Raw genomic sequence first — 12,653 nt, forward strand, 5'->3', positions numbered from 1 at the left:
TTAAATATTTTAATGGATGCTGGCCCTTTTTTTGTTTTCAAGTTGATTTGCTGCCAAGTTGCTGCTTGTTTGTTGTTTGGAATTTCCCTAATTAAAGACTTTCTGTTTTCTCCTCTCTCGCCCTGGTTGCTGACCCTCCTCCCCACTCTTACTATTGTCTGTTGTGGTAAGTTCCTACTTGTGGAATTTTCTGTTTTGTTTTGCCCCCTTTCTCTTTTCCCCTTTTTGTTTTACACTGTGGAACCCCCAATTTCACTTTACCAAAGAGCTCTGCCAACACCAGGACTACCCCTTCGTATCACAAGGAACGTAGTGTTGCCAACTACAAGCACTGATGCGTTTCCGATACCTGCTTCAACATACCAAGTGCTGGGGTTTGCTGCTTGTGTGTTTGTTCATTGAGTAAATGTTGAGTTAATTCTTTCTGTTTGCTTTCCACTTAGGAAAGTTGTTAGGAAAAATCTTTCCATGCTATGCCATGAGAATTCAAACATGCTTTTTAAAGTGTGCAGGGTGAGGTTGCCATTGACTAGCAGGACTCCGGGAGCTGGTACTTTCAAAAGATCAATATTAGAAGACTTGTAATAGTTGGCAACACTGCAAAAGAGCTTAAAATTCAGCAAGGAAATAACCATGCTCAGCTTGGTAAAGATGGGTGGATTTCACGTGCTGCACAGTGTGTATGAAGGAGTTACTTTTATTCCTACATACTTGGGCTGACTCTGCCTTCTGTGTTGGTCTTGGTGAAGAAAGCAGACACAATCAACGTTTGCGTCTGACTTTTTCAACCCTTTGTTGGCAAAGCTTTTTGTGTGCGTGCAAGAGATGACTCTAAAACCGTATTCCCAGCAATTTTGAAAGGTATTTACCATGCATAATAACAAATCATGAACCTTCATACATCATGGTGGCTGTTATCTGCTCTGCCGGTTCTGTGATGGCTATTCAGTGTTCACCTTCATTCTCTTCTCCTCACAAAGACCTATTATTTTTTTCATAAAATAATAGGAGATAAAATGCTTTTAATAATTTCTCCCTCATATCTGCATTTGTAGCTCTTTTCAGAAACAAGACCATGGAGTATTTTTAAGTTACTTGTTTTCTTCTCAATCCTGTGATGAGATAGACTTTGCTATTGGCTATATTTCAAAGATCCTAGTTCAGAGCCACCCCATGTTCTTAATGCCAGGCATGAAACTGAACTCTCCTCATCTCAGGGAACTGACAGCTGTTCAATGTCTATGCGAGGTATGGAATGGCCCATAGGTGTTTGCTCTCCCAAAGGAGTTTGTTTCCATCCCCTAGCTTCCAGGTTTCATCCCTCAACATGAGTCACATACATTTCATGGCTGATGAATCCAGGGAAGAGATGCTTCTGTTGCCTTAGGGGCTAACCAGTGCTTCTCACTGTCTGCTTTTCTCCTTGGGATCCTTATGGTGGCTGAGTTCTAGCAAGTAGAATTACCAGGAAAAGCCAGTGCATCTGATCTTCATGATGATGGAACAAGTACCTAAGTTGGGAGCTGCCTTCACACAGGGGCACTGAATCTCACCAGGCTTCCCTGCTGCTACCATTCCTGGGACTTCCCAATGCCCCATTACCCTGATTTTATGCATTTAGTAAATGCCACCAGAACTTCTTGTTAATTTATGCTGATCAACAGAGAGCATTTTCTTCCTCCCTCCTTGTTTTTACAGCAACGTGAATGAGCACTGCCTGTAACAAATAGCTGCCTGGGCAGATGCCCATGTGTCAGATACCTTCTAGGGACCCAGTTCTGCAAATGCTTCATACCCTGAAAGTCACTTGCCAAGCAGGCAGGAAAAAGCACATGAATTAGAAGAGCAGCAGTGTGTCCTCTGCTGGGGCCTGCCCTGTGCCCATGGGCTGGGACATGATCCCATCAACTTCCACATGGAGCATTCCCAAGCCCCATGTAAGGTTTGGGGAATTGTTTTACGTGGCAGTTACCCTTAAGGCAGACATGATGCTACCTTTGGGAAGTGCTTTGAGAAAGAAGCCCTGGAATCACAGCCCGTAACATTGAAATGGAATTGAAATAGCACAGGAAGCTGAAAATGCTGGGTCTTGAGGGATTTTAGAGTAGGTAATATAGTCCAAAACTGTGGCTTTGAAAAGGTAGTGATGAGTGAATTAAGGATTCAATAGGCTGCTCATTCCTGTATGAATCCAGAGAAATGGGCATTGGAGAAAGACAGGGAATCCAGGGAAATAGCAACCAGATGTGGCCAGATGGCATTTCCAGTAAACCAGTAATAGCTCTGCAGCTGGGGCTCATACCCTGGGAGGTGCTCCTGCAGATGGCTGTGGTATAAGGAAACCCTGTAGGCTATGCTGGCAGGTGGAGCTGGATAAAAGCCCCTCTCTGGAGGAGGGATGCTCGGGGGGACAGGCTGGAGCAGAGGCCACCTGTGCCACATTAAGCATATCAGCATCTCTGGGTGCAGCTCCTTTTCCTAAGTGGAGCATGTGTCTACACTTATACCAGAGCAGAGCTGATGGATTGGTGTCTGTGGATGTCCCATAGTGCAGCCAAGATGTGACCTGCACGTATTAAACAAGGCTGCTGCTGGCTCTGGTCACTTCAGGCTTCACTTCCACATCAGAGCTGGGCATTGGAGAGCTTTGCCCTCTTGAAGGTGCTTGGGGTGAACAGCAGCCCTCACCCCAAAAAGGCAATGCTGTGTCCATCCGGCTGTGCCTTGGGTGAGAGGAGCTGAGCACGCTGCTCCAGAGTGTCCTCCAGGCCAGGAGAAGGCAGTGGCTTGCTGTGACAGTGCTTTTTCCAGCCTCTACGCGTTCCCTGAGGGGTTTTCTTCTTTAGTTGGGCTCATTTATCCTCTTTGCCTTCCATAGATCACATTCACCATCACCACAAGAGATCAGGTTTGCCATAGCAAAATATCGAACAAAAACTAATGGTACACGGCAGCCAGGACGTCTGTAAGTGCTGTTTGAAACCAAACACCAGCCCAGATTCAGAAACATTGAGCATTAAATACTACATCACACTTTATCTCACGAGAGTAAAGGTGAACATTCCCAGTGTTTCTTGCTGAAAGGCGTTTCTGGTTTGTGCATGTGGCGTGAGTTGTTTTAACAAAACCAAAGGTGTGATGTATTTGTAAAGCATTTCTCTTCTCTCTCTTTCTTTTTAATCAGATTTTCTTCGTTCCTTTCCCAGCAAAAGTCTCTCTTCTCTCTCTCCTTTTGTTGCATTTCTGGGCCAAATTCACCACTGGCTCAAACGGAAGCAGGTACATGATACAGTGGATTGCATCTGCTTTCGCCAGGAGTGACTTCGGCCCTCTTTACTAGACATTAGATACTAGAAGAGAACGTAACACCTTCCAGTTGACATGCTGTTTACAAAGCACTTGCGTGTGTGTGTGAGTGAACTGGACATTGACTTCGGCCCAATCCTGCAATTACTCCGGAGTGGATTACGGAGGCTCTGGTGTGGGAATTTTCAGGGATACCTCTATCGAAGATCCTCCCTGCCTGCTGCAACTGGGCTTCCCTGTGCCTACAGGCTGGCATTGGAACAGGCTGCCCAGGGAAGTGGTGGAGTCACCATCCCTGGAAGCGCTCAAAACCATGGAGATGAGCCCCTCAGTGCCATGGGTTAGCGGTGGCCTTGGCAGCGCTGCGGTAACGGTTGGACTTGATGCTCTTAAAGGTCTTTTCCAACCTCATTGATTCTGATTCTGTGAAGGGTCTGCAGAGGGCTTGGAGACCCTGAAATAACCACCCAAACAAAGGGATTTGCCTTTGTTCCTCAGAGGCGTTTGGCACCTCCAGGCTTCTGGGGTGGGAGAAGTCATTGCAGGGTTGGGCTAATGGTCGTAACTGATCCATATGATTTCATCTTAGTTACAACCTCATTGCGGTGTTGCTGCTAAACGCATTCATGCTGAGTTCCAGGTGTGGTTTTCTTTCCTTTCTTTCTTTCTTTCTATTATTTTTCCTTGGTTTATTTAATTTCTTTTTCATTTTGCGTGAGTTCAGGAGCCTGCCTGCAGCCGTGCTCGGGGGTACTCATGTCTCCACACTGAAAGAACCTCTTGTTTCTCCAAACTTAGGATGGAAAGAGGATGTTTGGCACCTACTTCCGGGTTGGTTTTTATGGAACCAAATTTGGAGACCTGGATGAGCAAGAGTTCGTTTACAAGGAACCCGCCATAACAAAGTTAGCGGAGATTTCCCATAGGCTCGAGGTGAGATGGTTGTGTCTGTGCGTTGCACTTGGACCGCTTTGCATCACTTCCTTGCATTGCCAACTTACAGGAAGTGGTGGAAATGGAAGCTGTTGGGCAAAACCAGCCTCTTGCAGCTGATGCAGGGCTGAGCTCAGAGAAACAGCCTCTTGGCAATACAGTTTGCAGAGCCCGTGCGGTGACCCGGAGCTGATGCTTCCTCTTGCCAGTGCCAGCTCTGCAGCAGGCAGGAGGAATGCAGGGAAAGGAATCCCACAGGTTTTCCCTGATCTTGCAGCAAGAGCTGCAGACCTGCCGTGGTCGTTGGAGGGTTTGTGGTGTATTATACAGTGTTTGCCGCCCTTCTGCCGCCTGGTGTAAATGGGATGACCTGGGCTTGGAAAAAGGCTGAGATGCCTTTCAGGAGCTGACTTTCAGAAAGTATTGCATTTTGCTGGCATTGTGGTGCCTTCACATCATGTTCCTCTACTCACAGACATCAGGCCCTCTAAGGTGCCTGAATTTCAGAGCCCTTGAGGTGGGACATCACAGGTCTGAAGTTTGTTTCAGTTGTGAACAAGTAAAGGCAGCTCTGATTGATAGAACTGGGGCTTGCGTGCAGCTCCGGGTACCACCAGTGATCATCTGTACCACGCACCAGTCAGTCTGTCCTGGTTCTGTGCCAGCTAACCTGTGTTTAAACAATGTCCTAGCACAGCCCGAGGGACATCACGGGCCAGAGACTGTTCCCAGTGAGCACAGTGCACCGATGAAGCCATTCCCAATGGGAGAGGAAGAGCATTCAGCAGCATGGCTCTGGGCCATGCCACGCTCCTTGTTCATAGGGCCAAAGGGCAGAGCTGGCCCTGTTGCCCTGTTTTATCTGCTAGGATAGATCCGATGTCCTGTTGCTGCTCACAGCAGTTCAGCTGCTGTCATGTCTGAGGTTTAAGCACATGAGGCTGAGTTCAGAACCTGGCCGTTCCCCCAGCCCAGTAAAGCCGTGCTCTGATGCGGCACCTCCTTCCCGGCAGATCCCACTCTGACCCCAGTGTTCAGTTGAGCTCACGGACACACAGCGAGCTCAGATGGCTTGTTCAGAGCCACGCAGCCTCTCTGTGTGCAGTTGGAAGGCTCCCGAGTTCTCCTGCCTTCCAGGGCATTAGGCTTGTTTTTTCCTGTTGCCCCTGGAATGTGATTGATTCAGTTCTCCTGGGTTCAGCAGATCACATTCAGCCCCAGCACTGATGCTGTTGAAGGCTTGTGGAGCTTCAGCTCCCCTGAATATGGCTTTGTCTCTCCAACCCCCATCTCTCATGGCTGCATTTGATGTTTTCTTTCAATGCTTTTGCTCTTGATTGTAGGGATTTTATGGAGAACGGTTTGGGGAAGATGTGCTTGAAGTGATTAAGGACTCAAACCCTGTGGACAAATGTAAACTAGATCCTAACAAGGTAAGAACACAAGTACACGTTTAGAGAAGTAGAACAGGTCCTGAATGTTTGCAAACGCAAGGGGACAAATCCAGAACAAGGGGGAATGGCTTTGACCTGACAGAGGGAGATTGAGATGAGATCTTAGGCAGAAGCTCTTCCCTGTGAGAGCATTTGAAGACCATGAGGGAAGAGGGGCAGTGAAGTCTATTTCTTGCAGTCCAGAAACTGCTGAGCCCTGTCAATGGCAGGGTGATTTTTCTGAGTAGAGGCAAAAACCAGCCCGAGTTATTCCAGAGGTGGCTTCAAGAGGGAAGAGATCAAGCTGGGATATTGCACTGCTTAGTGTCGTTGTGCAGGAGTCAGCTCTTCTGTGGGCCCTGCACCTCACTTGGGTTCCTCCCTGCAGGCCTACATTCAGATAACCTACGTGGAGCCCTACTTCGACACGTACGAGATGAAGGACCGGATCACGTACTTCGACAAGAACTACAACCTGCGGCGGTTCATGTACTGCACCCCCTTCACGCTGGACGGGCGGGCTCACGGCGAGCTGCACGAGCAGTTCAAGCGCAAAACCATCCTGACCACGTCCCACGCCTTCCCGTACATCAAAACCAGGATCAACGTCATTCACAAAGAGGAGGTGAGGCCTGAGCTCTCAGGGGCTTGAAGGGGAGCATTGCACAAGACTGAAGGAGGTGGACGCTGCTGAAACTCATGTGTGATGTACTGTTGTGTGTGTAGTTTAATGCCATGGCCGTGTCCCTTCATGCTGTCACATCGACACGGATGCGTCCTCCTGGCCATCACTAACCTACCTTTTACATCTCTGTTAAAGATGCAGGAGTTCAACTGAGTGAGAGCAGACAGCTCCATCATGAGCTGCTCGGGCTGTTCACTGCAGGAACTGTGTGAGGTGTCCCTGCCCATGGCAGGGGTTGGAACTGGATGATCTTAAGGTCCTTTCCAACCCAAACCATTCTATGATTCTGTGACTGTGCATGAGACTCCTCAATTTCAGTTTAAAAATGCCTTGTTTCTTGAACTTTTCCCTGTTCCTATTCAACCTAAACAAAACCCAGACCAATTTAGTAATGCAGCATGACCTGCCACCTCTTTCACTAGCGTGTCCAGCCCACAGTGGCTGGTCTGTGCAGGGGCCTTGGTGAGCTTTATAGTGACGCATGTTACTCCCTTCCACTCTGCTTGAACAGTGTGTCCTTTGCTCTGTGTTGCAGCTCACTTGCATGGCCTCAGCAACAAGTGAGGTCCTGAGGGTTTATAGAGAGACTTATCCCGTAGCTATGTCAATTTAAGGGAGGGATGTGATCACTCAACATGATATAAAATGCTTGGGCACTGACATAGTGCTGTAACCCTGGGCAGTTGGTCGCAGTTGACACAAGCCTGTCTGCTCAGAAGCAATCTCAGGAAGCTCTTGAGCACCCAGATGTAGAAACACATTTAAAAGTCAAACCTTGCCTTAATGTTCCTAAACCAAGACTGAGATGATGCATTCCTGAAGTGCTGCTGTCCAGACTGTCAGTCTTATCGGTGTCCTCCACCACTTCAGCGTGCCTCCCCAAAGTGACCTTGGTGTCTCTGAAGTCTGTGTCCGGTTGGCAGCCTGAACCATAACAATGCTCTATTCTGGCTACTTGCTTAGATCATTTTGACACCCATTGAAGTTGCCATAGAGGACATGCAGAAGAAAACACAGGAATTAGCTTTTGCAACCCACCAAGACCCTGCGGACCCAAAGATGCTTCAGATGGTGCTGCAAGGATCAGTAGGTACCACAGTAAATCAGGTGAGCATCGCTGAGTTGGAGACACTGGGGTAGTACGTATCTCTCAGTGTAGTGGATGTTCAGCATTGGGCCTTATTCCTAAACTACCTTTTTCTCCCCATTCAATGTATGGGATGTGTTTAAGGTCACTGGTAGGTTTAGACCAGCTCTCAGTGACTTTGCCATTTAAGTAAGAGTCCTGGAAATGTTGGTCTGAAAAGTGGCTATGAAGAGGGAGCCCTCCCTCAGTTACCTGCACCTTCCTGGCATTCACTGTTGTTTCTGCCTGCTTCTCTTCCCATAAAAACCCCAAACAACCCCAAACCAAAACGTTTTACTGCTTTCCCTTTGGTTAGCCAGGCTCTGGTGGGTGGAAATAACATCGTGTCCTGTTGTGGGTTATGAGCAAAGTGGAAAGCAAAAGTAGGGAATGGAGAAAAGCTGAGGAAAAAGTGATGGCGAGTGAGCAAAGCTTTGCTAATGCACAGGCTGGAAAATAGGAATCAGCTGGAGCTTAATGTTCTGGGTTGAGTTTGCAGTGCTGGCAAATACTTCCATAGTCCATCTGTGTTGTTTAAACTTTGCCTTAGTTGTGAGCTGAGCGAACTTTGTCAAGAGTCCTTATAAGAGAAAACAAGTGGAGAATCTGTGCGTTTTCTCACACTGCTTTCCAAAAGCAGAGTTTCATTGAAAACCAAAAGAAAGCCTAAAAGAGATGCGGTTCTCACGGGGTTTGGTGATTTAGGCCACGTTTACCAGCTGCAATTCTTCAAGACTTAAGGAAATGTTGCATTTTATGGGTGTTTCGATGTGCAAGAAGCTTCTCCAGTGATTATGAGAAACTTACTTCTCCTCTTCTCCTCCTAAAGGGACCATTAGAAGTGGCACAAGTTTTCTTGTCTGAAATACCCAATGATCCAAAGCTCTTCAGACATCACAACAAGCTACGGCTCTGCTTCAAGGACTTCACGAAAAGGTATGGAATATTGTCTTCAACCTGCCTGCCGGATGCAGTTCCTCCTGCCACATCAGGCAGGAACGTGTTCAGTAACACAGGGAGTATCCAGAGTATTCAATGTTATAACTCCATCTGTCCTCATAAGCAGCTGTATTATCCCTCAGGTGCCCAGGTGGTTTCCTGTTTCTCTGGTGCTGCTGGTCCAGGACTTAAGGGGCTCAAGTCTTTGCTGTTTATCAGGCATGAATTAGTGATCACAATTGAGCTGTGAACAAGTGTTCCTGTTCCAAAAACCACAACTAGCCACGCTGGCATGGATGAACTCACAGCTTGGCAGGGGCAGGAGGAACTCCTGAATTGGCCAGGAGATGTAGTTTCCTTCTGGAGTGAATTTCTCCATACGGAGTGGAAGCCTGCTGGCAAAATTCCCTTAAGAAATGTGCTGGCTGCTCTTCTTCCCTCTTGGTGAATGCATTGCAGCCTCATACAGCATCTTCGGCAAGCACCAAAGAATTAAATATATATAAAATAGAAATAAAAATGTTCCAAGCAATTAGATCCAGTGGCAGGCAACATAGCTTTCCTGTATGTAATAAATGGCATTGGTGATACAGTTCTTTTCATACCCTCTGTTTAAATTACATCTATGCAAACAGAAGAGTTCCTGATGAACATCTCAGTCTGCTGTTTATTAATCTTCTTCCTGGGGAGAGCAGTAGATCTATCCAGCTTGAAATAAATCCTCTTGGACTGGAAGGGGCCATGTAGAGATCAGCTTTTCATTTCACTCCAGAGAGGATATATGTAACTGGAGAGTAAATTGCAATCAGGAAAGGAATTGTCACTCTGGAAGTGACATGGGAATTGGGAATGTGACACCCTCCCCTTTTCCCATGGACTCCAAGAGGTTTAGCTGAGTCTTTATTACCCCAAAGACAAGATAGAGAAGGATATTCTGTGTCACCCCAGAGGAACAGAATGATTTGGTTTTGGTCCTGTTACATTAACAGCTCTATAGCAAGCAGGTCCTCTATTACGTGCCCAAGTTTTACCAGCTTTTATTTCCTAGATGTGAAGATGCTCTGCGCAAGAACAAGAGCCTGATCGGTCCAGACCAAAAGGAATATCAGCGGGAACTTGAAAGGAATTACCACCGGTTAAAGGAAGCTCTCCAACCCTTGATAAACAGAAAGATCCCACAGTTGTATAAAGCAGTGCTGCCGGTCACTTGCCACAGGTGGATATCTGATTTTACTCTTTCAGCAGAGATAAGGAGGGTATAAAACTGGGGCCTGGGGTGTCTGATCTTCCTGGTGAGCCCGTGACATCCATTTGGTTTCAATTATGGCTCTTTTGGCCTTGTCCCCTTCTGTCCTGACTTCAGAGCACATCCCCTTCCCAGCGGTTATGGTAGGTGGTGTTGGCAGTGGTTCCTTTTGCTTCTGACCTATGACAGTTTGTTCAGGTTGATTTTTGCATCCCGCATCCCGTTCTTTTTAGAATCAAAACCACTCTCAGCATGGCAGGACTTTGACACTGGTTTGTTCCCAGTGAAACTGGGCTGAGGAGCTCCAGGGGCAGGCAGGGTGGAAAAACAGTTGGTGTCTTCCATGCTGGAAGACCGGGAAGAGGAATCTGAGCTTTCTGTTCATCTGCAGGGAGACTGAACATAAAAACCTTGTTGGGAATGTAAGTAGCAGGTCAGGGCCTGCAGTGTTGTAATCCCCTGGCACCAGCTGAGGCTGAGCAGAGGGACTTTGGGTAGATGGTTTCTTACAAGACTCTGGCTCCCAGAACAGGGCAGAAGTGCTTCCCAGCAGTTACCCTCCACATACTCTTTGTCTTGACAACCCCTATCGTGTCCCCCGTCAGCAGGGTAGGCTAATGCAGTCCAGCAAGACAGCTCTGGCCATTGTGGTCTCACAGCAGGGAATGGGGTGAGGGTGTTTCTGGCACTTGATTAGCACCAAGCAGGATGGGGACAATGCTTTTAACGAGAGACCCTTGAGGAGATTTGTGTGGATGTGGACTTCAGCTCATGTCTGTGCTGTTGGTTTAGGAGAATAGAGCCCTTCCTTTGAACCTCTCCTTGTGTAAGTGTTGTTCAGAGGTAAAGAGTGATGGGGAACATAAAAAACTGTTGTGAAAAGAGAAACTTGGCAAGCTTGGGTTGTAAGAAAAGCAAGACTTAGTGCTGCAGGAAGAAGGAAATGGCTGTTCCCAGCTCACACAGCAGTGCTTAGGGATGTTCCTGTAGCTGGATTTGATGTGTTTTTCTGTCTGCTGAGCACTGCAGAAAGGTGGCCTCCCCTCATCACCCAGGTCCATGACATTCTAAGCTCTCTTTAAGGTGCTGGTGTTCTCTGCTGCAGTCAGTTTCCAGTGGCTGGGGATGGTGGGAATACCTGTGCTTCCCTCCTCACCCAGCAGGACCCTCACACACACTTTTAGCACGGTGATTATTTGTTATCTTGTGAAATTCAGCCTGTGCAGGGAGTCTAATACAGGTATTCCAGGCAAATTCCATGTAGAGATTTATTGAAAAGACTTAAATCAGGTTTCAGTAGTGCAGATGGTTTGAGCCGCTTCTTTGTGTACCCATGAGTGAAACTTCCTATCAGCAAACCTTAGGCAGTCGAATGATCCCAGATCACTGCATTCATTTGAGAAGCAAGGAGTTAATGTCAGTGGACTTGGCCGTTGTAGTATCCAGCTGTAGCGAATCCTGGAAATCAAGTACAGAATCATTCATCTGACGAGGCTTCTTATGTCATCATGGAAAACCTGAGCTCATCATTGTATTTTCTCTCCCTCAGAGACTCCTTCAGCAGGATGAGCCTTCGCAAAATGGATATCTAAACGAGTTAAAAACCAAAAAAAGCCAAAAAAAAAAGCACTTAATATTAAGGTTTTTGAAAAAAAAAAAAAAAAAAAAAAAAAGAGCCTTGTTATCAACGCTGGGAATCAAAGAAGTTTTATTGCGAAATAAAACTCGGACTTCATCCTGGACATCCCACCCACCTCTTCCTCCATCCGAGTGTTCACTGGCCAAAAATCATTCTGAATTGTCAAGTGTAGACTTACCCATGTTTGAAACACGAGATGATGGCAGTGGTATCCAGAGTGTTGGTGATAAGCTGTAAACTTCCCTGTTTTTTAAGGCATTTTTATGACTCAAAGGTACACTAAACGCATTTACCTTTATTTATAGCATTACCTAATGTTAAATTTATTTACTTTTAGTCCGTATATTTAATTTATATTAGGACCATACGCAAATGCATTTTGGAAGTTTTTAATGTAGTGATGATGGTTATTTTGATGGTACTATTAAATATGTGAATGTTTACACTTTAATTCCCTGTGCATTGGACTTCAGAGCTCGCCACCCTTGGGAAAAGGTTCGGAGAAAGGTAAGTCCTACAGTAACACTTCTTATCCAAGTGGTGATGACCTTTATTATCCCTTTCCTTTTGCCTTTTTAACTCTGAATACGAATTGCTGCAAAGAAAAGTAATTCCATCTGTAGCCATCAGAATGGAGCACATCTCGGTACTGCTTTACCTCCTTCAGCACCAGTGGCGTTTAAACATGACTTGTGTGTGTATATGGTCATTTCCACCAGCTAGGAACTCCAAACAGCACAGTAATCTCATAGCTTTGAATGTGCAATGCATCTTTACAGTGGACATGCAACTAGACTGCTTTTGTGTCCCTTTCTCAATTGGAAAACTAGTTTCACAGGGAAAAAGAACATAAGATGGTATCACAGTGCAAGTCAAAAGCTTATGCAGAAAGCATTCTGTGCATTGTTACTTATGTAAAGAACAACATCTGTTTTGCAGCAGTTATTTTGGTGGCTAACGCAGCTCTCCAATGGAACACAGGATTGGAGCTCAGTACACAGCTCCTAAATCCAGGCCTTTATATTTTAACTCTCTCTGTATTGAACAGCGTCCCTTGGAAGAGGTGGTAGGTGATTAAACACAAGCTTATCCTCTCTCTATAAATACCTAAATATGCATACATATAAATATATACATGTATATATATGAAACCCCCAAATTTGATAAACATACTTTCATATGTATAAAATACGTAAGAAAAAAAGGGGGTTATACATGAGCAAACAATTGTACATCATCACTGCCACTTTGTGAGTATTTGGCTTTTCATGGTTTTCACCTTCAATTCTCGCGTACACCTTCCTGTATGTTAGAAGGTGCTGGTGGGGGGCAGTAGGATGCTGGTG

The 12,653-nt window shown here is 46.2% G+C and overlaps 1 protein-coding gene across 7 annotated transcripts in view; it reads left to right on the forward strand.

Moving 5' to 3' along the window:
• The window catches only part of DOCK7 (dedicator of cytokinesis 7), a gene marked incomplete at both ends in the record, with an annotated part of 112,629 nt that extends 100,768 nt beyond the window's left edge, over window positions 1-11,861 (forward strand). For 3 of the 7 annotated variants that reach the window (XM_080623345.1, XM_080623343.1, XM_080623348.1), the window contains 7 exons: window positions 4,105-4,239; window positions 5,583-5,672; window positions 6,061-6,297; window positions 7,321-7,464; window positions 8,313-8,419; window positions 9,471-9,638; window positions 11,218-11,861. In XM_080623345.1, coding sequence (XP_080479471.1) covers window positions 4,105-4,239; window positions 5,583-5,672; window positions 6,061-6,297; window positions 7,321-7,464; window positions 8,313-8,419; window positions 9,471-9,638; window positions 11,218-11,260 — 924 coding nt within the window. Of the gene's footprint in view, window positions 1-4,104; window positions 4,240-5,582; window positions 5,673-6,060; window positions 6,298-7,320; window positions 7,465-8,312; window positions 8,420-9,470; window positions 9,685-11,217 lie in introns of those variants that run through there. The other 4 variants (XM_080623347.1, XM_080623346.1, XM_080623349.1 and 1 more) reach the window with 2 other exon arrangements.
• Window positions 11,862-12,653: the final 792 nt, after the last annotated feature.

Source organism: Psittacula echo (genome assembly GCF_963264785.1).
Source record: "Psittacula echo genome assembly, chromosome: 7".
In the NCBI taxonomy this organism is placed as follows: domain Eukaryota; kingdom Metazoa; phylum Chordata; class Aves; order Psittaciformes; family Psittacidae; genus Psittacula; species Psittacula echo.